This window comes from Anas platyrhynchos, chromosome 4 (genome assembly GCF_047663525.1).
Source record: "Anas platyrhynchos isolate ZD024472 breed Pekin duck chromosome 4, IASCAAS_PekinDuck_T2T, whole genome shotgun sequence".
Taxonomy (NCBI): domain Eukaryota; kingdom Metazoa; phylum Chordata; class Aves; order Anseriformes; family Anatidae; genus Anas; species Anas platyrhynchos.
Window position 1 is genome coordinate 7,224,558 of NC_092590.1, and position 25,306 is coordinate 7,249,863.

At 55.4% G+C, this 25,306-nt stretch overlaps 1 protein-coding gene and 2 long non-coding RNA genes across 6 annotated transcripts in view; 1 reads left to right on the forward strand and 2 right to left on the reverse strand.

Moving 5' to 3' along the window:
- On the reverse strand, positions 1 to 5,326 carry LOC113843538 (uncharacterized). The gene is made up of 2 exons (XR_011808800.1): positions 5,206 to 5,326; positions 1 to 2,791 (listed from the first exon to the last, which is right to left on the reverse strand). It is a non-coding gene; the product is annotated as an uncharacterized lncRNA (long non-coding RNA).
- PITX2 (paired like homeodomain 2) lies at positions 2,392 to 17,408 on the forward strand. Of its 4 annotated transcripts, none has more exons than XM_038178818.2 (4): positions 2,392 to 2,681; positions 7,810 to 7,865; positions 14,378 to 14,583; positions 16,056 to 17,408. In XM_038178818.2, the coding sequence occupies exons 2-4, from the start codon at positions 7,820 to 7,822 to the stop codon at positions 16,617 to 16,619; spliced, it is 816 nt and encodes a 271-aa protein (XP_038034746.1). In that variant the 5' UTR covers positions 2,392 to 2,681; positions 7,810 to 7,819; the 3' UTR covers positions 16,620 to 17,408. The 4 variants fall into 4 exon arrangements, with proteins under 4 accessions (XP_038034746.1, XP_071893017.1, XP_027312254.1 ...); XM_072036916.1 differs by lacking the exon at positions 2,392 to 2,681 and adding an exon at positions 3,426 to 3,540; XM_027456453.3 differs by lacking the exon at positions 2,392 to 2,681 and adding an exon at positions 5,419 to 5,568.
- LOC113843539 (uncharacterized) overlaps positions 14,765 to 25,306 on the reverse strand; it is a 14,995-nt gene continuing 4,453 nt past the window's right edge. Inside the window, exons 2-3 of the long non-coding RNA XR_011808801.1 lie at positions 17,606 to 17,749; positions 14,765 to 15,085 (exon numbers count right to left, since the gene is read on the reverse strand). This is a non-coding gene — a long non-coding RNA (uncharacterized lncRNA). The remainder of the gene's footprint in view (positions 15,086 to 17,605; positions 17,750 to 25,306) is intronic.

A 25,306-nucleotide genomic window follows, 5' to 3' on the forward strand; every position in this document is an offset into this window, starting at 1 on the left:
TCATTTTTGAGAATTTTATTTTGATGCTATTTGCTCAGGCTTGTCTGACTCTTCAGCAAGAAATTGTGTGTGTGGGGAGAAGAGATCTGTGGTGAGAGATGGAAGATTTCTGACGTATTCTTCAGCCCTAAGTCGTTTTACACAAAAACTAGTGGCAACTTGAAGGTGTTGGAAAGTAGAAAGAAGAGAAAATTATTTGCTGTGAGGGACAACATGAAATCAGGTGGATACTTACTGTGCACATCTACCTTTTCGGCCACAGCAACATACGGTTCAGCAGACACCAAAGGCCACAAACAGACTGGACACAGATCATCACACTGGATGAACACAAAACTGTATGAGAGGAGAGCGAGGCGTAAATGATGCAGATATACCTCATCTTCTTCAGTGTGCTTCTTCATAGTTACTTCACACCCAATAAACAACATAAAAGTAAGAAGAAATACTCTCTTTTGGAACAAAATAATATTTGGATGATTAGGGATCATCACTTTCCCTCTTCTCCTTCAGAAGCATTTACAGCCCACAGCCAGGTACCACACACGTGCACTTTAGGCTGAACATTTCGCAGCTTGTGGGATGGAATGGCACCAAAAAAAAAATCAAGCAAAATACAGGAGAAGCGGTTATGTGACAAGCGTGACAGAGGCTCCCTGAAGAGGGTGAGCACAAATACTGCGAGCACTCACAGCATGAGGAATGAGTCCCTGCACGCCATGGCAGACAGAAGGTGTGACATCTGCATGCTTTCCGGACAAGAGCAAGAGAGAGGCCGGTAAGCTGGGACACTCCAACAGTAGCAGCTCTGTTGCTCTATACCTGTTTTTTGAAAAATGTGACATCCCCTTCAGCCTACACCTGCAGCGCTTAGCAGAAGGTCTAATTTTACCAAGTATGGCTGAAAATGAATTTAGCAACTACAGAGAGATCCCAGGTTTCTGTAAGCTTTGGAAGAGATGTTCAAAGCAGCATAGAAAGCCACGTCAAAAAAAACTCTAAGTGGCACCCCTTCTAGGGTTTCTCTGCTAAGCTCCCAAATCCCCCAAATTTGGATCCAGCTCCTATAAAATAACAAGGAGTAGTTTCATTCATTCCCTGGGTTACAACATGACACTATTGACAAGGAAGTCCAGTGACAGGATTGCAGAGTCAGACACATAGGGAGCAGACAGACATGTTAAGTATACTGTGCTGGACACGGGATATGAGCAAGCTATGGGCTGAAAAGTCCTGTCACAAATGACTGAAGCCATACAATGAGGCTTGAAAACTAGTGCTAGGCCGCCTAATCCTTATTGATAAGTGTTGCCCCCGTACAAACCAGACTTTGAGGAGCTGAGGCTCAACAGAGAATGTAAGGCTTGGGTCTAAGCAGGCAATTCTGGTTGCCATAGCTCAGCAGCTGACCCACTGGAGGGGGACACACACCGATGGGTGGCACACACCGACAACAGGGAAGTTACCAGCCCTGCCCAGAGGGGAGACGTGAACTGGTTGGACTGGCATTTGCTGAGAAAGGACAGTGCCCCCACAAAACTAACAAGGGTAGCCAAAGCACTAAACAAAAGCCAGCTGAGCATTCCCAGCCTGGGTCTGGATGCTGCTGTGGGGTGGACAGAATGAGAGAGGCCAAGGTAGGTGCTAATCCCATCCCACAGCTTCCTTACACCGAAATAAAAAGCAAATATATTTGAAACAGAGAAGGGGAAAAAAAAAAAAAAAAAAAAAAGGAGTGAGGGAGGGGGAAGATGCCCAGAAAGGACGGTTTGCATTGTCCTGGAGAAACAGCAGCCAGAGCAGGAAGAAGAAGGAATGTGCCTGTGTGTGCACACCATGTGGGACAAAGGCAGCGTATTTCTCTCCAGCCCTGCTGAAGAGCCCTGCTGACATCTGTCAGCGCTGTATGTCTGCCTACAAGCAACACTGAGCACGATGCTCGCTCTGATGCCGTCGGTAACAGGTTTCTCGTGTCGATTCCCTCATCCCAGTCGTCCTTTTGGCTCTCCTCCTCAAGCCCTATACATCCAGTTTCAGTGATACCCCCTGCAGACACGCACACGCACTCCGTGTCCTGACCTCTCCCTCTTTTTAGTCCTCACCCCTCTGCATCCGAACTGCCTCCTGCAGCCCGGGGGGGACGGGTGCAACCCCCCCATCCCCGCACCCCTGGGACCCCGCACCCTTGGGACCCCGGCTCGGGGCTGCGGGGGAAGGGGGCGACGGCTGCAAGGCTGCGGTGGCAGCGGGAGGCAAGGGGAGTTTCGGAATGGTTAAAAAAAGTTCTCGGTGAGCAAACTGTGCTGCTGTCAAAGATTCTCCCCCCTCACACACACCACCCCCCTTCTTCTTCCCTTCCCTCCCCCCGCTCCGTTTTTATTTTTAAGGCAGTTGATGCGGTAATTAAGAATTTGGTGAGAGCCCGGTCAGGTCACCTCGTTTCTCAGATCAGAGCCCCATCAGAAATTCTTTCAAGTGTCCTTCTGCGTCGCCAAAGATGACAACAGCAAATCAATAAGCGCTTGAAATGAAAGGGGCTGCCGGCTAGCCCCCGAGGCTACAGATTTTCGCACCGCCGCTCTTTCTATTTTTTTTTTTTTTTTCTTCTTCCCTGAACTTCTCTCGCCTTCGCACTGCCTCTCGCCGAGGAGCTGCCTTTTCTTGCTGGTCTCATGCCGGAGGTAAGCTCTGTGCTCGCAGATCTGTCGCCGTGCGGCTGCCACCCGGGGCCACCGGAGAGCAGGGGCTCCGAGCAGCCCTGCGGTGCTGCCGCTGCCTCTTCTTCCCTCTCCTTCGGGAAAAAAAAAAAAATATATATATATAATATATATATAATAACGGGAGAGGGGTGAGGGATCGAAGCGAGGACAAACAAACGCAGCAGTGGCGGTGCGGAGCTCGGGGTGCTGCGTGCTAACGGGGATCGCCCCGCTCCGCTTCGCACCCGGTCCTCGCTCCCGGTGCGCCCCGGTGGAAGCAGCCTGCTAACGAGCGGCAGCAAAACCCGGGACCTTTTAATTAGGGGACTCATTAGGGGACTCAATACGGACGTTTATACGTTCCTTTAGCTCAAGTGGTTAAGCGCTAATTTCGCAACGCTTATAAAACCCGCCAGGCGCGGTCTTTTTCATTTATATGCAAATCGGCGGGTCCGCACGAAACGCTGAATTTTTGAACAATTATCGGCCGGCCGGACGAGAGGGTCGGAAAGCAGATCTGGGCAGGGAGGAAACCTGCGGGCAGCCCGGCAGATCGATAATGTCTGAGCGCGTTAAACGCGGCGAGCTGTAGGTATTTACCTACTCCTCCGCCGGCAGATAAGGAGCTCGGAGGGGTGGGAGGGGAGGCTGAGGGGGGCAGAGGGAAAGGGCTGCTTGCGAGGGCTGCGATCACGGTCCGGGGATGAAGAAAGTAACTGGTGGGGAGCTGCCCCGCACTGCCCGGGATAACTCCCCTGTCCTCCGCACCCTCGGCCGCTGGATGATGCCGAGGGATGCCTGAAACGCGGCGCTCCGGCCGGGCAGCGCCTGCCTGCTTTGGGTGGGTGGCCCGTTTTTTTCCTTTCTTAATTTTTTCTTTATTTGATTCCCTTCCATTTCCCCCGTTCCCGGGGCAAAACCCCGCCGGGAGGGCCGGGCAGGACGGAGGGAGGCCGGGGAAGGAGGGAGGCCGGAGTGGGTGCCAGCCCCTCGGGGGTGTCGGGGCCGGGGGGGCCGGGCTCTAAATACCGACACCGCGGCCTCCGCTCGGCCGGCCGGCTGCGATCACATTTAACGCCTCGACAGAAGGGGGGTGGAAAATGGAAATCCGGGTATTAAGTCGGCTCCGCGGTTTCCAGCCACCCTGGACCCCCTCTTCCCCGGCAGCATGGCTAATGTATTCCCCGGTGACTCCGGGCATTAATTAGTTGTTTAATAGGAGTATGACTAAAAATGTAAAAGAAGGATTAGGAGCGTGGAACGTATGTCCAGCTCCTTCCACCCGCTCTTGGAGGCGATGAAAATCCCCCAATCCCCCCCCCCCAGGCTGATGTTTTCCCCGGGAGCCATTTGCATTGCCCACCAGCTGCTCTCACTTGGGCTCCGCGGGCGCGCAGCGGGGCGGGGGGCGATGCGCCCCGAGGGGGCTGCGCACCCGCGCAACTCGTTGCCAGTTCTCGGGAACAGCCCGGCAGGAGCCGGGAATGCCGCCCGCTCCCTCGCCTTCCGCAGAAAGCGCCGGGAAAATGGATTTGGCTCGGCGGAGCGGCCCCAAGGACAGAAACGCGGGCAGCCAAGGACACGCTTAATTCATTTATTTCCTCCCCCCCCCCCCACCCCCATCCCCATCCCCACTGAAAACTCCCGTTTCACGTTTGCGCGGCCGGCGAGGGGAGCCCAAAGCCTCCGCTCCTCCTGGCGTGTAAAATCTCTCTGCCCTTCCCGGAGGGAGGCTCGGCTTCCCGGAGCCCCCTCGGGCAGCCTCCCCGCTCCTGCCCCTGCCCGACGGCAGCTCCGAGCCACCCCCGGCCGGGAGGGGTTCAAACGGATCAGGTGCAGCCTCCGAACTGGGAAAGCTCCCGATTTCTTTTTTTCCTTTTTTTTTTTTTTTTCATTTTTATTCCTTTTTTATTCTTTTTTTTATTCCCTTTTTATTCCTTTTTTTTTTTTTCCTTTTTTTTTTTTTCCTTTTTTTTTTCCTTTTTTTTTTTCTTTTTTTTTTGTTTTTTCCCCGGTGGTCCCTCTAGGAACAAAAACCCGCTGAAAAGCGCTGCGGGAGAAGCGATCGCTTCGCTCGGCTCTCAGCGAACACCCCCGGCTTCGTTAGCTTGGGAGGCATCGAAAGCGGCACGGAAACGAAATCGGCTTCCTCCCCGGCGCAAAGTCGGTGTCGTTTTTGGGGGGCAGAAGGGGGGGAGAAGCAGCCGTGGCATTTTCTCTCCGGCATCCGTGAACGAGGCGCGGCGAAAGGCGCGGGGCAGCGGCGGGATTGCGGCTCTGCGCTGAGCGAGCGTGGACGGGCGACACCCCGGGGGGGGGGGGGGGGGTTAAAAATAACATCAAATAGAAAAAAAGTAAGAAACATTAAAAGAAAAGGGGGAGCTGTGGGGCACCTCGCCACCTCGTCCTCGCACACACCTGGAACCGGGAGCGGGGAGGCTTTGCCCGCAGTGATTTGAGCCCCCAGGCGAGGTGCGGGGGGGGGGGCGCGGGGGTCCTCGCTCACCTCGCGTCTCCTCTGCCCACCGAACGCTGCTCCGGCCGCTGCTCCGCCGCCTCCTCGCCTTCTTCCTCCTCCTCCTCCTCCTCCTGCTGCTGCTGCTCCTGCCCCCTTCGCCCTGCGCGCCCCGCGCAGCGCCGCGCAGCCGGGCCTCGCCGCGGGGGAGGCTGGCGGCCTCGGAGGAGGCTCCGTGACGTCAAGCCGGGGGCGGGGCGGGGGCCGGGGCCGGAGGGAGGCCGGGGAGGGAGGCCGGGAGGAGGCAGGGAGGCGGCGGAGGCTCCGCGGCCCCGCAGCCCAGCGCAGGAGCCCGCCGCGGCCCCGCCGCCCCCCCGGCACCACCGGCAGCAGCAGCGGAGCGAGGCCGGCCCGGTGAGTTAAGGGGGTGGAAGGGGGGGGCAGAGGGGACGGCTGCTCGTCCCCGGAGGCTGCCCGGGCTCGGGGGGTAGCAGCCGGCCCGCTCGAGCTTAATTTTGGCTTTTTTACCCCGCTCCGTCGTGCCGCTTGACCCCGGAGAGGAGGGCGCGGGGACGGGTCCCCGCCGTGCCACGGGGGGCGGGCAGCGGGGAGCCGGCCCCGCAACGCACAGCCCCAAAAAGCGGCCCCCGGAGGGCTCAAGGGGGGCCTGGGCCCGCTGTCGCCCCCGGGGAGCGGCGGGGCCCGGCTGCGGAGCGGGGAGGGCCCGCACGGAACCGACCCCCCCCCCCCCCGGGCAAAGCCTTGCGCCAAAATCGCCGGCCTCGTTATTTCGGGCGCCGCTGAGATATTTGCCGGGGGTGCTCGGCGTGTTTGTGTGTTTATTGATTTGTTTTCCTCGAAAGAATAGCGAAAGGTACGAAAAAGGAGGGGGGTGAAAAGAAAAAAATAAAAAAAAAAAAAAAAGAAAAAAGAAAGAAATCTCGTGCGGCACCGCTTTGTTGTTCGCGTCCTGCAGTTTTTATAGTGGCCGGGCTGCGAGCAGGTTGTTCCTGAGCGGAGCCGGCCCAGCAAGAAGGGAAAAGGGGAAAGGAAGGGGAATGGGAATGGGAAAGGAAAGGGAAAGGAATGGAAAATGAATGGGAAAGGAAAAGGAAAAGAAATTGGAAAAGAGTGGAAAAAGAAAGGGAACGGGAAAGGAATGGAAAAGAAATGGGAAAGGGAAAGGAACGGAAAAAGGAAAGGAAAATGGATAGGAATTGGAAAGGAAAAGGAATAGGAATGGGAAGGAAAATGAAAAGGAATAGGAACGGGAAGGGAAAAGAAAATGATTAGGAATGGGAAAGGAAAAGATAAAGAAAAGGAAAAGGAACAGGTAGGGAAAAGGAAAGGGAAAGGAAAGCTCGCCCGATGTGTGCGCTCGCTGGGGCTGCGAGTGTGGGGCTGCCGAAACGTTGAATTGCGAGCGGGGAGCGCACGAAATGGAAATGGAATGGAAAGCGGCGAGCGGAGCCGCTTTTAATTGAGGCGCCGGGCAGGAGACAATAGGAAAATGTTTCTCGCTCCTCCCGGCCCCGCTCTGCGCTGCGCTTTCCAAATTAAAAAAAAAAAAAAAAATCTCAAATAAAGGGGGCCTGGAGGTGAGGCCGGAGCGGGCGGTGGCAGTGGGGCCGGGCAGGGCTGTGCCCTGCGGGGGGACCGGGGAGCTTTGCAGGGCTCCGGGGGGACCGGGGAGTTTTGTAGGGCGGCGGGGAGCCGGGGCCGTCCCGGAGCAGGGGCGGGCGGCGCTTTTCTCGCCGCCGTCCCAAATAAATCGGGCGCGGCTCCTGCGCTAGGCCCGGCTGCCGGGGGAGCCGAGCTGCTCCCAGGCCGCGGGTAGAAACGCTGTGTCATATCGGGGCTCTCGGGACTCCCCGTTTTCCGCCCCTTTTCTTCCTTTTTTTCGTTGCTTATTATTTTTCCCCGGCCCCCTCTCCCCCGTGTGCCGCCCGGGGCCGCTCGCATGGCCGGGCAGCAGCGCGCTCGCTTCACCCGTCGGCAAGGAGGCGAAGAAGGAGGCTCGCCGAAATGATGGTGCCATGCAAATTTCCCCCCGAAATTACCATAAGTAAACATTTGAAGCCTGGGCTAATAAAATCCCATCTGTGTTACTTCATATCGAGTTAGTAGGGAGCTGCGATAATGAATTTTGTAATATCTCCCGAACAGACATCTCAATCAGGCGCTAATCCCGTGATTTTACTACCCAAGCCTCGCCGGCCGGGGCAAGCACGGAGCCTCCGCGGCCGCGCATCTCCCTCCGGGCAGAGAGCCCCGCCGGTACCCTCGCCAGGGCTCCTCGGGCTGGGGGGCTGGCGACCCTCCTCCTCCTCCCCAAAAAATGAGAGGCGGAGGGAGGGAGGCCGAAGCTGCTTCCCAGCGGGGAGAGGCCGCTCGGGAGATGCGCGGGTCGCGCTGCGAGGCATCTCCTGGGCAGCTGGGCTTCTTGATTGCTGCTGCTACTACTATAATTGTTGCTGTTGTCGTTGTTATAATTATTCTTGTTATTATTATCGTTGTTATTATTATTGCTGTTGTCGTTATTGCTATTATCGTTATTGCTGCTATCGTTGTTTCTTATGTATATATATGCCTTTTTCTTCACGGAGAGTGAGGAAAGCACACTTTTACCAACCCAGCGCCCTTCGTCTCTTGCAGATACCGGGTGATGGAGTCCAACTGCCGTAAGCTTGTCTCGGCCTGCGTCCAGCTAGGTAAGCCACACCATTTGCACCGCGGCCCCCTGCCCGGCCGGTGCGCAGCGGGGCGCGCAGCGCGGCGGGGATGCTCCGCTGCTCGTCGCCGCGCATCGGCCGCCGCTCGCCAGCCCGTCCCCCGGGTCCCCCCCCGTCCCCAGGGGTGCAGCCGGCCAACCCCCCGGTCCCGGTGGTCGCTCGGCGGCCCCTCCGCGCCCCTCCGCGGGCCGGGAGGCTCCGCTGCGCTGCGCGCCCTCCTGCGCGGCACCACGGCGCCCTCTGCTGCCGCGCAAGGGGGGCGATGGGGGGGCTGCGGCTGCAGCTCCCCAAAAAGTGCGATCAGCGCTCCCCCCCCCGCGCACACGGCCGGTTTGGGGTTTTTGCCCCTTCCTTGCGGCCCCCAGCTCCCCAGCCCCAGAGGTCGGCACCCCCCAGGCGCAGGCACCTCCCGCGCCCCTTTTTGGGGAGCCGGGTGGGCGAGCCCGAGGGGCGGTAAAGCAAAACAGCAATGCAAACACATTACAAAGAAGAAAACAAGCGCTCTGTATTCCGAGAGACTGTTTAATCCAAGATAAACGTAATTTTGTTTAAATAAAATATATTAACCTGAATTAATAATACGGGAAACTAGACTGAATTAATAATGTACGTATTCCTGGTCTCGTGGTTAAACACTTCCTCGTAAGAACACTGCATTAACCCTGTTTGGCCAAACAGCTCGCTGTTGCTCGAACAACATGCAGGCGTTTGGGGAATAGCCACGTCCCAGCCCGGTCCCACCCTCCCGCCGGGAGCCGGGGCGCGGTTTGGGAGCCTCTCTGCAAGCCCCGGGAAGGGGAAGAAATGAGGCTAGAGGAAGGTTAGCGAGCGAAATCCGGGGTAATTCCAAACGCGGAGGCATTAGGAGCCAATAATTTTTAATCCCGGAAACATACGTGATATTAAACCGGGCGCAAATAGGCTTTACCGGGCCCTGGCAGTTCTTCCCTCCGCCCGTAATAAGTGTTAAATAATGTGGAAAGGAAGGGTGACATCGCTTTATATATGGTTTGGAAATAAGAAAGGCCTTTTTACCCTCCCCTGACTTCTCCTCCCGCTGAACAGGTGGTCTTAATCAAAGCCCTTAGCGCGATCTAATGGGAAAGTGGGGACCTTTCTGATATAATAAATTTATGAGCCCTTCCACGCCAGCTTTATTCGGCTAAGTATTTATAAAAGTAATAGCCACATATGCTCCCTGACATGGTAACTTTTACTTCCCCTGCCGAGAAACAAATGGTTATTTTCTTAACCATCAATTATGAAGCCGGATTATTGTCGTACACGTAAAATTTCCTGCCTCGTTACCGTATCAGGCAGCCTGCTTTTCTACCCGTCGGGCTGGAGGGGAAATCTCTATCTAAACACCTTTAATGCCATTCATTAAGAGAGAAGTCTGGAGTAACGCCGGGCTGCCTGGCCCCTAAAGCCTCCCGATGTGCGGGTGCAGATCTGCAGCCGCCTGGGCACAACCAAAATCGCGATTTTTTTCCTCCGATTCCGAGAGGGTTCAGCCGCGTTTTGTTAGTTTTTTTTTTGGTTGGTTGGGATTTTTTTTTTTTTTTCCGCCTCTTTGCTTCGCTTTGCGTTTAATTACGGAGCGCCCGTTGATTCCGCAGTGCCAGGACTTCGGCTTGAACGTCGGAAAAGGAAAAAGTCTCGTCCGTCTGTCGGCCCGATATAGGGGCAGGGCAAGCGGGCAGGGATTTGGGGGGGGTGCCCTCTTCTGACAGCGAACCTTTTGGGAAATTGCCGCTGCGGGGAGGTGATTGCGCAAAACAGGCGCACAAGGCGGGCAGCCGCTCGCCGGCGCTATCGCTGATAACGGGGAAAATGGGAGATTTTGGGGCAAAACAGCGCTTCTGCGGGAAGAGGGTGAGAAACGGGGTGGGAGCTCCCCGGAGTGCGGCGAGGCTGCGGGAGAAGCGGCCCCGTGGCCGTCTGTGAAACGGGGGGCACCCGAAATGCGGCGGGATGGAAATAATCCTGCGGCGAGGGGGTGGCCAAAAATCGGCTTCTGGGTGCCCGGCCCCGCACGGTTATGCTTCGGGAAGCACCCAGCGGGCTGGCAGGTTTCTGGGGGTTTTATTCCGACAGCTTTGAGGTGGGGAAGGGGGGACGCTGAAATTATGGCCGTGTGCGCGGAGTTGTGCGTGTGGGAGCCGAATTCGTTGGGTGCCCGAGCTCTGCCGGAGGAATCCCTGCCTGAAATCGATAACGCGGGGACTGCTGAAGCAGCAGCCTCCCGAGATAAAGCGCTGAAATTACACACCGCCTTGTAGCACCAGCCGGCATCGCGAATTGATTGTTTCAACTCTTTTTAACAAAACAAAATCGTTCCTCGGGCTCGCTAGGCACTAACTTAGCACCGCCTTGAAAAATGAAAAAATAAAATTAAATTAAATTAAATTAAAAAAATCAGCGCTGATTCAGCTAGACCTCCGGAGAGAAGGTGCCCGGTGCCCTGGCGCAGCGGGGACCCGGTGGGCGCCCAGCTTGGCCAAAATAGAAATGCAAAATAGAAGTTATTCGATGCGCTTCCGACGTGTAATTTCTTTTTTTATTATTATTTTTTTTTTTCTCTCTCCCCGCCGGCGTCTGAGGATAATATATGCAGCAGTTGTTAGCCTCACTCCAGGGAAAACTAAATGTATAACGAAAGCTTATTCGTGAGTAGGAATATACTAATGGAACAATCTGATGTCTTCTTAATCCTATGTAAAAAGCTCTGTAGTCTTCCTAATATTGACTGAATGGGTAATTAATGGCTCTTCATCTCGGAGAATACCCGGTAATCCGAGCTAGGCGAAAGACAACAAGCCAAAGGTAAAAGACAACAGGACTAGCTGGAGACTCCACAGAAGAACCGATTTATCCATTTAGGAGAGTATTACGCCTCGAAACAATGATCCCATAAGTAGATAAAGGAAAAGTGGGAAAATAAATACCTGCGGGCGGCCCCGCACCCCCCGGCACGGCGGCAGGGCTGGCACCGGCGGCGGGAGCTCGGGAAAACCCTCGGGAAAAACAGGATAAAGTAGGGGAGGGGAGGGTAGGATAGGATAAAGTAGGATAGAGTAGGGTAGGATAAAGTAGGGGAGGGTAGGATAAGGTAGGATGGGATGGGATGGGATGGGATGGGATAGGATAGGATAGGATAGGATAGGATAGGATAGGATAGGATAGGATAGGATAGGATAGGATAGGATAGGATAGGATAGGATAGGATGGGAGAATAGAATAGAATAGAATAGAATAGAATAGAATAGAATAGAATAGAATAGAATAGAATAGAATAGAATAGAATAGAATAGAATAGAATAGAATAGAATAGAATAGAATAGAATAGAATAGAATAGAATAGAATAGAATAGAAGCAAGCACGGCCCGGTGGGTATGTGGGTGAGCCGAGCCCAGCAAGAGAAAAAAAAAAAAAAAAAAAAAAAGAAAAAAATAGAAAAAAGACTTTTGACGTTTTAATTGAAACCTTTACCGCTAATATATTACTTGGGCGACTACAATTAGGTTGTTTTTCGGTTGGCTGACAGCTTTTAAAATATGATTTCACTCGGGAAATAAAAGCTTCATGTGAGCTTATAGGTGGGTATTTTTGGATTTCCGTGATTTATGGTCACCATGACAACTACCGCTGCCGGGTGGCTCCCCTCCTGCCCGGGGTGGAGGAGTTTCGCCCTTCTCCCAAAGGGGAGGCCGGGGCCCCGTGTTACTTTTCCCAAAGTAACTAAAGCTGTATGAATACAAGAAAAAAAAAAATAGAAATTGGGCTCGTTCGAAAGCTGCCGGGGGCGCTGCGCTCCTTACCTGAGCACCCCAAAAAGAAAGAAAGGAAAGGGAGGGGGGCACCGGATCCCCCATCCCTGCCTCCCCCCCTGCCCGGGGAGATGCCCGCGGCCCCCACACGGTGGGGAAGGGCCCGGGGGGGGTCTCTGGGTGCAGGAGCACGGCGGGATCGGGAGGCTGAGGAGAAACGGGGATCCGGTTGGTAAACAACTGGTGCGGAGCGGAGCCGGATTCATATTGACTTAGTTATAGGTCATCTGCTGCCGGTGCAAAGGGAGGAAATATTTACTTTACACATATACTTTATGATCTTGGGGGAATTAGAGGAAATTCAATAAGAAAACGGCTAGAATCATTTTAAACCCCCTATTTAAAAGACTTAAGCAAATTAGAGTCTTATCAGATTAAAATCCACTACAAATGTAAGAGCATTGTCTCCGTCGAAACGCTGTGGGGTCTGAGGGAAGAGATTCTTTGCCAAATCTCAGGGATAAAAACACGTCATTTAAACACCAGATAATGAGCAGAATGTAAATTAATTTAACCTTCTTTACTAACAGCCCCCGCGAAAGTAATACGGCTAATTCGGCGATAAGTAAGGAGGGAAGGGGAGGATGCGGATCTCCCGGGGACGTCGGCGACCGAGAGGGGGAAAGGGGAAAAACAGCGGGCGCGGGTGCGGTGATGGGGATGGGAATGGGGACAGGGATGGGGACAGGGATGAGCATGGGAACGGGGTTGGGGCTGCGCTGCCCACCCGGGGGCGCCCAGCCCCGCGCCCCCCTCCCGGCCACCTCGTCCAGCGCCTCTCCCTCCTCGCCCCGCATCCCCCGCCGGGGCGCACACGGGGTCCGGGCTCTGGGGGCCGGCAGCCCCCCGAGGGGCTCGGGGCTCGGCGTGGGGATGCCCGGGGGGGCTCCGGCTCCCCCCGGCGGGGCGCGGGCGAGGCGGGGCGCGGGGCGGGGCGCGGAGCGGGGCGGGCGCGGAGCCCCGCGGAGGGGCGGAGAGGGGCGGGCGCGGGTGACGTGCCGAGCGGGGAAGGCCGCCGCCGGTTTAAGATGTCAGGCCAAGAGGGAAGCGGCTGAGCTGATGCGGTGCGGGGCTGGGGGGCGGCGCGGCGCGGGTCCCCGCCGAGCGCCCCGCCGAGCGCCGCCGAGCCCCCGCGGCGGGACGGGGGCCGCCGGCCGGGGAGCAGCGGGGGCGCCCTGACGGCTCTCGACGGAGCGGAGCCCCCCGATAGCTTGCCACCGTGTCCGTCCCCCCCCCGTCCTCTCCCCCGTCCCCGCCAGCGGGGGCTCCCGGCCGCCCCGCCGCTAGCCCCCCGAGCGGCCGCGGGTGCCCCCTTGCCCCCCGCCACCCCCCGGCGCACGCACGCCTCCTCCTGTCATCCCCCAATCCGGCGTCCTGTCGCCGATGAGCTGCATGAAGGACCCGTTAAGCCTGGAGCGCCTGGGAGCCGGGACTAAGCTGTGCTCCTCCTCACCTTCCTCCTCCTCCTCCTCTTCGTCGTCTTGCCACCACCACCACCAGCCCGCGCTGGCCATGGCGACGGCGCTGGCGCCGGGGCAGGCTCGCTCCTCCCTGGAGTCCGCCAAGCACCGGCTGGAGGTGCACACCATCTCCGACACCTCCAGCCCCGAGGCCGCAGGTAAGAGGGGGCGAGCGGCCGCCACCCCGAAGTCGCCCCCCTGCCCGGGAGCCCTTCGCAGAGCCCCGGTTCCCAGCCCCGGAGTGTGGGGTGGCGGCGGGGACACGTCTAGGGTGGGCGAGGGGTTTGGATGCAAGGGGAGAGCGGTGTGCGTACAGACGGGCGAGCAGTGGCCATGTAGAGGGCGAGTAATGTGGATACAGACGGGCGAGTAATTTGGATACAAATTGTCGAGAAGTGTGGATGCGGACAGGCGAGTAATTGGGATGCAAATGGGAGAATAATGGGGATGCCGACGGGCGTAATGTGGATACAGACGGGCGAGTAATTCCGATACAAATGGGCGAGTAATGCGGCTACAGAAGGACGCGCGATTTGGATATAAATGGGCGAGCAGCGTGGACGCAGAGGGCGAGGAATTTGGCTACAGAAAGCGAGTAATGCGGATGCAAACGGGCAAGTAATTTCTACACAGAGGGCCAGTAATTTGGTTAAAAACGTGTGAATAGTGCGGGTGAAGAGGCGAATAATTTGGATACAGACGGGCGAGTAGTGTCCGTGTAGAGGACGAGTAGCGTGGATACAGACGGGCGAGTAGTGCGGATGCAGAGGCGAATAATTTGGATTCGGACTGGCTAGTAGGGTGTGTGCGGGGGCGAGTAGTGCGAATACGAACGGGCGAGTAATGTGGATGTTGGGGGCGAGTAATCTGGATTCAGACGGCCGAGTAGTGGGGATGCGGGGGCGAGTGATTTGGACACGGACGGGCCGCAGACGGGCGAACACCGCGGGCTCAGGCGGGCGAGCGACCGGGGCCGGGGGGCGAGCAAGCCACCGAGCCACGGGGCGACCCCGGCGGCTGCTGGCGCCCCGCGGGGAGCCCACCCTTGGGTGCCGGCGGCGGAGGCCGTCCCTGCGGGTTAATCATTTACCCAGCCTCTCTCGGGGCGAGGCTTCGGGGGCCGAGGTGAACTCGGTTTGGGTCCCGTCGTTGTTTTTTTTTTTCCTACACCCCCCCTTCTCCTCCTCCTCGCCCTTGCAGAGAAAGAGAAGAGCCAGCAGAGCAAAAGCGAGGATGCGGGGCCCGAGGACCCCTCCAAGAAGAAGAGGCAGCGGCGGCAGAGGACTCACTTCACCAGCCAGCAGCTGCAGGAGCTGGAGGCCACCTTCCAGCGGAATCGCTACCCGGACATGTCCACCCGGGAGGAGATCGCCGTCTGGACCAACCTCACCGAGGCCAGGGTTAGGGTGAGTGCCCGGCTCCGGCCGGCGGGGGTCGGGGGGGCGAAGGGGAGGGGGCCGAGACGTTCGCAGCTGCTTTCGATTTCGGGTTGTACGCCAGCTTCAGAGCTTTTGCACAAAAGCAGCGCGGAGCGGGACGTTTCTGTCAAGGCGAGACAGATTGGGATCTTTCTCTCTCTCTCTGGACTCCGGCTCGCTGCACGTTTCGCCCTCGCCGTGCGCCGCGTCCTGCTCCTTTTGATCGAAACCCTAATGAAAACATTAGCCAAGAAAGCGACTTGGAACAGGCTGCAACCTGCGCTGCCTCTAATGAGAAAAAGATGTAAAATACACAAGGGCTTTCGCTTCACTCGGAGGCGCTCCCGACGTGCCCTTCCTTGCGTTTGCTCCCGCGGTTGGTTTCACAATTCGACGAGCGCCTCGCCGCCCTTTCCCCCCTCCGAGATTTATGGGACCCAGCGCCGCGCTGCACAGATCCCCCAGGCCAGATCCTGCCCGCGTGCAAACGCTGCAGGGAAGAGGAAAAAAAAATATATTAAAATCATATTTTTTAAAAAAAAAAAAAAAAAAAAAAAAGGGCCGAACCCCCAGATTTTCGGAAATCCCACCTCAATCCTTCTCTCCGCTTGGAGCAGGGCTGCAGGACAGGCGCCGGGGGCTGTCGGCTCGGGGCAGCCCCGGCCCTCCTGGGACCCCCCCCCCCCCCAGGCCAGGGGGGGCTCGTGTAAACACCCGGGGGGGGCTCCAATACACACAGCGAGGCTGCTGCCGGCGGCTGCCCGACGGATCAGACACCCAGATGTGGATTGGGAAAGGGCACGTTTCCCCCATTGTCTGCGGGGAGGGTCCCTTAGATCTTCCTTAGCACGTTGTTAAAAGGCGATTTTCTTCTTCTCCTTTTTTTTTTTTTTCTCCCTTTTTTTTTTTTTTTTCCTTTTTGCCAAAGAGCAGTCGAACAAGTTTGTTTAGAAGTGGTTTTCGGCTCTGGAAGCTTTCGCTCAGGAGGAACTTGTAGCTTTAACAAACTGAAGCAACGATTTATTAGTTGCTGGCTTCCCTCTCCCTCCCCGTAATAGGAAACATTGCCTTAAAATTCCGCCGCTTTCCAGGCGTTTTGCCCTCGCTTTTGCACTTTTTGTGTTTCCCCTGGACGACTGCAGTTTGGAATAAGCCAAGAAGGGAGGAAAAAAAAAAAAAGAGAGAGAGAGAAACGAACAAAAAGCTAAGGAGCAGAGAAAGACGCGGCGCGGAGCGGGGGGCCCGGCCGTGCCCGGCGGCCCCGGGTGCGGGGATGCTCGGGGCCGGGGCAGCGATGCCGGGCTCCGTGGAGGAAGAGGAGGAGGAGGAGAAGCCCACGGCCACCTGCGTGTCTGTAGGGCACGGAGACGCGGGGACGCGGCCCGGGCTGTGCTGGTTGGTGATGGTTCCCCACTAACCCGCGTCTCGCATCTCCCTTCCCTCTCCCCCCGTTCCCAAAGGTTTGGTTCAAGAACCGCCGAGCCAAATGGAGAAAGAGAGAAAGGAACCAGCAAGCCGAGCTGTGCAAAAACGGCTTCGGCCCCCAGTTTAACGGCCTGATGCAGCCCTACGACGACATGTACCCCGGCTACTCCTACAACAACTGGGCGGCCAAGGGCCTGACCTCCGCCTCCCTCTCCACCAAAAGCTTTCCCTTCTTCAACTCCATGAATGTCAACCCTCTGTCTTCTCAGAGCATGTTCTCCCCTCCAAACTCCATCTCCTCCATGAGTATGTCTTCAAGCATGGTACCCTCGGCGGTCACCGGGGTCCCCGGCTCCAGCCTCAACAGCCTGAATAACTTGAACAACTTGAGCAACCCCTCCCTGAATTCTGCCGTGCCAACGCCAGCCTGTCCTTATGCTCCTCCGACACCTCCGTACGTTTATAGGGACACATGTAACTCGAGCTTGGCGAGTCTGAGACTTAAAGCCAAGCAGCACTCCAGTTTTGGCTACGCCAGCGTGCAGAACCCCGCTTCCAACCTGAGTGCGTGCCAGTACGCCGTGGACAGACCCGTGTGAGACGCAGCAGCACAAAACACTGCATGGGAATCCCTCCCCAAACCCCCCAGAGACTGAGAAACGCGCTAGAAAGTGATGGGCACTGGAGAGCGGAGAAAGGAGGAGAAAACAGAGAGAGGGAAAAAAAAAAAAAAAAAGAGAGAGAGGAAAAAAGGAGGGGGGGGGAGGAAAAAAAAAAAAGGAAACCACTGAAATAAGATAGTTCCTTTGTTTTCAAAGGACCTCCTACAGATTCTGAGATCTTTCGCTAAGAGTATTTCAGCAGTTACAAGGACATATATATATATATATATGGACAAATGTTTGACTGGATATGATATGACATTTTAATGTTACTATAAGCTTGTTATTTTTTAAGTTTAGCATTGTTAACATAAAAATGACTGAAAGGATGTATATATATCGAAATGTCAAATTAATTTTATAAAAGCAGTTGTTAGTAATATCACAACAGTGTTTTTAAAAGGTTAGGCTTTAAAATAAAGCATGTTACACAGAAGCGATTAGGATTTTTTCGCTTGCGAGCAAGGGAATGTATATACTAAATGCGGCACTGTATGTTTCTAACATATAATTATTAAAAAACAAACAAACAAAAAAAACCATTGTGTGAATATCAGTTTTAGAATAGTACCTCTGGTGGATGCAATGATGTTTCTGATATTGCAATGTAAAACATGCCCTGTGTATAACATTTCGTACAATATTCTTGTTTTCCTTTTCAGCGAACATGACAAATGTGTTTTATTTCATGGGAGTAAAAATATACAGCATACGCTTTTGTCTGGATTTTTATTTTTTTTTTTCTTTCCGAGGGGCGCAGCGGTGACTCGTCTGCAGGGACTGACCGGTCGCTGCCACGGGACCTCGTCCCCCGAGCCTGATTGAGGGGCACTGGTTTAGGTTGTGGGAATAAATGGCAGCATTTTTCGCGTGGAAAAAAAAATATATATATATAAAAAAGTAAATGTATAGGTAAAACTCACGCTGAAGTCGCATGCGAGAAGCGCTGCCTCCTGTGTGCGCCGGGCGGCCGGGCTGCCACTGCTCCCCTGCGCAGCCCCGAGAAAATGGATTATTTGACATCGCCAGCCCCGAAGTTGCTGTATCTCGAGCATAAATTTCTCCCGCTGTGAAGGAAGCTTTTATTACATTAAAGGAGAGGGAGGAGGGGAAGGGGGGGGGGGGGGGCGAAGAAAGAAAAGCAAAAAAGCAAAGCCAGTTTGCAAACAAACCGCTCCCGTGCGAAATCATCTGTCCCCTCGGCCGCCCCCTGCGAGCACCTTCTCCCCGAAGCGGGGAGATCCTTCATGTAATATTACATTTCTGCTTCCAAATCCCCTTGCAGACATTAAGGGAAACAAAGAGCAGCCCAAATAACCGCAGCCCCGCCGAGCGCGGGGGGGTGAGAGGTTAGCCCCGAGTTTCCTGCGGCTCGGCGCTGCGGCGTGTAGTTGAAGGGAAAGGTCGTGCTCTCGCGTGTTTTGTTTTAAATAATAGTGACCCATTAATTCTAAACCTGCTTGTTCGTGAAATTATACAGGATTATAGTTCGCCAGCTCCGGACAATGAAGGCAAATCAAGATGAATTGCCGCTCGGCCCTCCCATCGGCTCGCAGCCGGGCGGCCAGGAGGGGCCGGCGGGGGCGGGGGGCGGCCGCAGGGACATCGCCACCGCCACCACCACCGCCACCGGCAGCGACACCGACACCGGCAGCGACACCGGCAGCGACTGCACGGGGCGAGGTGCGCGGGGGGCGGCCGGGAGCGAAGCCCCCGAGGCCTCCCGGGGGCCGTCGGGGCGCACGGGGGAGGATGGGGTGCGGGGAGCGGGGTGCGGGGTGCGGGACCTCCCCGTCCCCTGTTCCCTGTCCCCTGTCCCCCGTCCCTCCCCGCGGAGCTGGTTTCGCCCCCGAGGCCGGGGAGACCCGGAGGAAGGGGCGGTGGAAGGGGGGTGCCCGCCGGGGGGGGCCCAGGATGGACGGGGAGAGGAGCGGAGAGGGGAGAAAAAAGAGGGGAGAGGAAAAGGGGGAGAGGTCAGGCCCACAGAGAAACCTCTCCCCAACCCAAAAGCGGAGTCCCCAACCTCCTCTCTTCTCGTTTTCCCTTCTATTTATTTATTTATTATTTCCTACTTTTTGTTTTCTTTTTTTTTTTTCTTTTTTTCTTTCTTTTTTTTTTTTTTTTTTTTTTCTTTTTTTTTTTCTTTTTTTTTTTTAATTTTTTTCCCGGCCCCCCGCCTCTCTCCGTGCTCTTTTCCCGTGTGCGAGCTGCGGGGTCGCGGTGCCGCTGGAGCTGCAGCCCCCGATGCTGGGGGGTGCGGGGGGGGGGCAGGGGGGGAGAGGAAATTTGGGGTGTCCCCCCCCCCTTCCGAGGCCGCCTCTCCATGCCTCGCCGCCTCCCCGGCGAACGCCGCTCCCGTCGGTTTTCCTGCGCCGTGTCAACACCTCGCCAGGGTGAGTGCCGGGGGCTTGCGAAAATGTCCCCCTCCTCCTCCTCCTCTTCCTCCTCCTTCTCCTCCTACCGGGGCCGGGGACGACACCGGGGGCCGGAGCCAGACGGGTGCCCTCCTGCAGCCCCCCCCGAGCCGGGGGTGTCGGCTCCCTGCCTTCGCCCCGCCGCTCTTCTCCGTGCCATCGGCTATTTATAATCCTCCCCTCGCTCCATAAAATGCCTGTATATATATTTAGAAGACGTGCGTGCACGGAGGAAGAATATACATATCTTATATATATATATATATCTATATCTACCCGTTTGGAATAATATATGTACCGTTTCCGGACCAAAAAAATATTGGATCAGAGTTTTCCACTCTACTGTGTAATGGCTCAAACGATGAAAAATCAACGTGACCGCTCAGAGAGGACATAAATCACTCCGAGTGTAATCTGAATTTCTCTTTCTCCCCCTAGCTGAAGCCTTGAGGGTCATCATTTTTCTGCGCCACTTGACCAAAGATATAATGTTTTGATTAGGTCGTAAATCAAAATCTTGGGTTGTGTGGTGTGTTTTTTTTTTTTTTTTTTCCTTCATTCTTTCTTGCTTGCCTTTTTTTTTTTTTTTTTTTTTTTTTTTTCGGGGGTTTTCCTCCTTATCAGCGGTGGCAGTGTGAACCTGGAACAATGGAGGCCGTAGAGAGGAGGTTGGAGGGGAGGGGTGGAAAACACAACGAAATGGGGACTCTGCACAACGCCCGCTGCGGGAAGCAGGGGGCGGGGGGCTCGAACAACGTCCCCCAACCCCCCCCGACCCCTAGACACCCCCCCCGGCCCTCGGGGAAGGCCGCTCCCGGCCTCCCGCTGCGCCGTCTGCCCCCAATCCACATCCCCACACCCCGGCGCGCAACCCCTGCGCAACCCCCGCGCAGCCTCCGCCGCAAAGCCGGGGGGCTGCGGGGCTGCGGGGCGCCGAGCCCGCTGCTCTCTTTTGTTTTCGGCCGCCTCCCTGGCGCACTTTGAACCCTGGCGGTGTGCAGGGAGCAGCCCCGCTCCTGTCCCGCCGCAGTTCCCCCGGTGCCCGCTGCCTCCCTCCTTCCCCCTCTCTCCTCTCCGCCTTATTTTCCTGCCGCCCCTGGGTTTTCCCAAATCCCTCCCGCTCTTGCCCTACCTGCGCTTTTTTTTTTTTTTTTTTTTTTTTTTTCTACCTACGAAATAAAACAGTTTTTACCCCCCTCGCTATTGACGCAGCAGCATTTTTGGAGGGAAGCCACCTCCTCGGGGGAACGGAGGCGCGCACCGGAGCCCGGGGCAGGGCTCGGGGACCCGTCCCGCGGGATGCGCGGCTGAGGGGCTGGGACCCGAGCAGCCCCCCGAAGGGTGGGGATGGGGACGGGGCCGATTTGGGATCGAAGCCCACCTTTGCCTTGCTCAACGCCCGCCGTGGGACGCGTGTTTTGCGGGGGGACGTCTGAAATTTGCGCGCCCGGCCGAGGGGGTCGGTCAGTACAGCCCACGAAGGGTTTCCATCTCCGGAGCCCCGTCCAACGCCGGGCAAACCGGCTGCCAAATTTTCATTTTCTATCTGCGAGCCCGGATCGGAATTAACCGCTCCGGACGGCCGCGTCTTCTCCTCGAGGAAGAAAATAGAGGGGAGTAGAAAAAGATCCTCCCCAAATACAGGCAAAGCCTTTATTCCCAGCACTTTTATTTCGGGAGGTCTCCGAGGTCGGGTTTGGGGAGCTCGGCCGGGCAGCGCAGGGGACGCTCCGCGGCCAAGGCACCGGGACGGGGACAGGGGACAGGGACGGGGGAAAAATTAAAGGAACAAATTAAAAGCCCCAAAGCAAAGCCCCCAGCAGCCCGCCTGCTCTTCTCCACCCGGGGTCCAGAGGGATGCTCGGTGGGCGCACCCGGACTCGGACACGCACCGGGCTCCCCTAAAACCCTCCCTGTCTGCTTCCATGAGATCTCGGCGAGGTTTTTCCCCTTCTCTCAGCCCTGCACCCGGTCGGCCCGAGGTGAACATCTACCGGCCGGAGCGGCCCCGCACGCTGCGGGGAGGAACGGGTCTTCTCCCGGCTTCCAGTAAAACGTCCCGTAAAGTCCACCTATAAATCTTGGTATGCGCTTCGCGTCCTGCCCTTGCGACGGGGTATTTGCCACCCCCATCCCCCCGCTCCCACCCTCCCCCCAAATCCCTCCTGCGGTCTTAACCCCGGCCCCGCACGGCCCGGGTGGGGCGTGGGGAGGGGGAGAGCCGCCCCCCGGTCCGGCACGGCACGGCACGGCACGGCCCTGCGGGGCTGCCCCCTCGCCCCCCTCGGCCCGATTGGGTGCGTGTGGGTCACGAAGAGATGCCCCTATATAGCAGCCAGACCCTATACGGCTCGGCCGGGCTGTCCGGTGCAAATTCGTTAGGTGTTTTTTTCTGGGTTAAAAGGAAAAAAAAAAAAAAAAAGAGAAAAAAAAAAAAAAGAAAAAAAAAGAAAAAGAAAAAAAGAAAAAAAAAAGATTATAAAAAGGATGAAAAGAAAAAAACAAAGACAAAAAGGAAAAAAAATAAATTAAAAAAAAAAAAAGAAAAGGAAAAAGGAAAAAAGGGAAAGAAAACGAAAAAAGATTTATTTATTTTTTTAATCTGGAGTTGCACAGCCTCAGTGGTCAAAATCGATGAGCGCACAGCGATCGATGCCGCCAGCAGCCCAAGGCCGTGACCGAGGTTTAGGCAAGCGGGGAGGGAGCCGCTGGGCAAGGCCCCGGCCTGCTGGGTGTGCGTGTGGAGCAGTGGCAGCGCCCGGGGAAACACGAGGGTGGAGCCGGGCTCATCACTTGATGTGTATATTTAGTGCGGTGGTAGTCCCACGGGCTCGCAGGGGACTACTTCGATGCTTAAAGTTATTCGCATGCTTGAGTGATTTGCTGGATTGTGGCCATATGTAAAGCAATAAATATAAGTGGCTACTTCTGTGCAAATAGAGAGCCAGAGGTCTCGCAAGTAATTTTCCAGCAGATCCAGACCCCGTACTGTACAGATAAAAGCCAACGCAACTCTTTTCTTTCATTCCATTAAAATAAAATAAAATAAAATAAAATAAAATAAAATAAAATAAAATAAAATAAAATAAAATAAAATAAAATGAAATGAAATAAAATAAAAATCAACGACACACACACCCCAATTAAGGTCACCGGGACAATGCAAGCATAAAGGAGCGTGAAACTTTTCCCTTATGCAAACCCTCACAGAGCACTTCCGAGGCTGCATTGCAGGGAGAGGAGCAGTGATCTGCAAGTCCCGCACCCAGGCTTTAGTTCCGAAGCCATTCCCAGTCTTCCCAGGCACAAAATCCCACACCAGCCTTGCTGGACGCAGGGCCCGAAGAGCGAGGCAATGCCTTGGGTGGCATGTCGGTGTGAGAGGGGACCGGCCCCCATGGTACTCCTTTGAAGTCCGCAGAGGCTGAACTGGCAGCACGGAGTGGGAGAGGAGTTCCCAGGCAAGCAGGGACTCTCCCTCCAAGATTTGGGGCAGCCGGATCCCTGTTGTGTCTCCAGGGAAGGCCGTGTGTGCTTCCCACCCCTCGGTGGGGATGGGAAGAGCCATGGAGACAGAGGTGGCTCTTCTGCAGTTTATCCTCTATCCACAGAGCCCAAATCTCTAGCAATTCACTTTTTTTTTTTCTTTTTTCTTTTTTCCTAGTGCAAAGTAAAACAGAGTTTGATTAAAATAATAATATCCAGCTTTTGGCAATGCTTCCTATAAATTCATGGCTTTAGCCTGGACTGTCTCATGGCCAGACTGTAAATTTTTGCATTCTAACTCGCTGTGACAAATCTCTAGCCCCAGTCATTGTTATTTCCTTCAGCTTTCACATCCTGCTGGCAAAAAAACCTCCAACTCTGGTATTCTTCCCCCAAAACAGAAATTCCTACCACAAGGGCTGTTACCCTGAGAACATTTTTTAATAAACATATTTGGAAAATGAAAACAAGACACACAAAATCTATGAGCGCGGCTAGCATCAAATGAAGACTTGGAAGCAGTTTCAAGTAGTGTTACAAATAGGAAATAGCTTTCCAGAGATAAAAATGCACCACGTGTTTTGTTAACACCAGCATTCGGCCGGGCTTTGCTCTCCCGGCTTATGAGGAGGTTGAGGGACACCTTTGTCCTGGCTGAGGGGTTTGTGACTGCTGGCTGAGCCGCGAGGGCAGGGACTCGAGTGATGTGGGGGTCGCTGGCCACAGCCCTGTCAAAACACAGTGGCATGATGCCATCGGGGTGACAGCCATCCCCACACATCGGCAGCGATGGCCTCGTGGTCAAAGTGAGGGAACGGAGAGGGACACTTGGTGGCATTGGTCTCTTCTGCAAATTCTGGCCCAGGCACCTGGGGTGCCATGCGAGGCTTCAGCCCCTGACAGAGTGGACAAAATGGCTCCCACTGGCAGCCGTGGGTGTCGTGGGGTTTGTTGTTTTTTTTTTTTTTTTTACAGCAAAAAGGGGTATTAATTACCCTGAGAAGCAGCCTCATGGCTGACTTAGTGACAGTCGCAGGCTCTCAGCGTCTTACAGGGTGTTTCCTTTTAATTGTCTAGGGCACAGGGAACGTTGCATTTTTCTGTCTTCATAACAAAAAGGCTTCAGAAGCTGGAGCGCAGCTCCAACAGCTCTCCCTGTGACAATAGGAGGCTTAATTCTTGCGACGGCCAGACACTGCCATTGGAGACGGCCCAAATCCCCTCCGGTGGAGCTGGGAATTCTGGGGACATAAATAACGCGGCTCCGGGACCCCGGCGAGCAGTGTTTACACGGCCGCCTTACAGGCCCGCCGCGCTTAGCGCCCTGCCTTCCTCCTGCTCGGCAGGGAGAAGGGGCAGCCATGGGCTCGTGGGTCCGACAGGGCTCGGCAGGAGCAGGCCGAGCATGGCTGCAGGCTGAGGAGGAGCGGAGCCTGGCCTGGGCTGCAAGCAGGCCGCGTTATGCAGAGCGCTCCTGTCACTCTTCTCCTCCGGTGGGACAAATAAAGGCAAAGGAGGAGTCAGAAGAAAGGGTGAAGCAGCTTGGGAAGAGGCAAAGAGGTCTTGTTTCTGGTTCCTGTGAGACTTCTAGCACAGAGGCTGTCACCTTTGTCGAATACATCGCCACAGAGGCCACTGCGTGGTCATATTAAGAAGAGCCTATGTGCTGCCCAGACCAGCTTAGCACGCTGTGCTACAGGACAGATGATTATGAATCTCATTCTGTGCTGATAACACCCAATCCATTGTGATTTACAAGTAATAGTTATTTTTTAATGTCAGCCTTTACCTTTCTTCAAAAAATATGGTCAAAATAACCTTGTGGAGGGCAAATGGAGCAACTGAGTTGATGACCCTGATGCAGTTCCTGTAACGGTGATGATGATTCTCATCATTTGATTATTGTTACTCTATATGGCACCCGAGTAATCTCACAGCAAAATTAAGATTATACAAACATGAAAGCGGAGTGTGTGGGGAGATGTGGGCAGAATGCCCACCACGAATACCCAGACCTTTATGAGGAGAATCGCAGAGCCCAGTGCAGGCCCTGAGATGAAAACCTGGGGTTCAGCCCCGCCACAGTTTGTGTTATAGGGATTTATGGGGCCCTTCCCTCTGCGAAGACCCTGCCCAGGGGGCCGGCCTTGGTGCGGTGCGGTCTCCAGCAGGGCAAAGAAAAGCCCGGCTCTGCCCGTCAGGAGACGCCCAGCTTGAGGCTGCCAACATGGGCCGTAGCCAAACCGGCAGGAAGGATAAAATCACGGAAAGCAGTCACTGATATCCCAGAGAGGAATTCAAGGCTGCTTCTGAGAGTCCTCTGCACATAACGCTACTCCGACAGCACTTAACTCCTCAGGGCATTAGCTACAGGGTCCTGGCTGGGTGGCCCCTGGGGTTAATGTGCTCTCCTGAAGCTCAGCTTCCCCACCACTGCTGGGGGAGGCTGCACGACCCCAAAGGGTGCTTCATGCTTTAGGCTGTGTTTAGACACTCCTGCAGGAGTGGCAAGTGTACTGACCTGTCTTGCAGGGACCTCTCTTTTCCTCAAAAGTGAATTCTACTGCCCCAATTCCCTCTGAGCACAAGCAGTGCAACCCCAGGCTTTGGTCCCTTATGCAGCGAGGACATCTGCCAGCTGCTGGGCCTGATGCTTGCAAGTGTGGGGTGACCCCATATCCTCAGCGTGAAGAGAGGGTCAGGTGTGCACACCACATCTCCTGG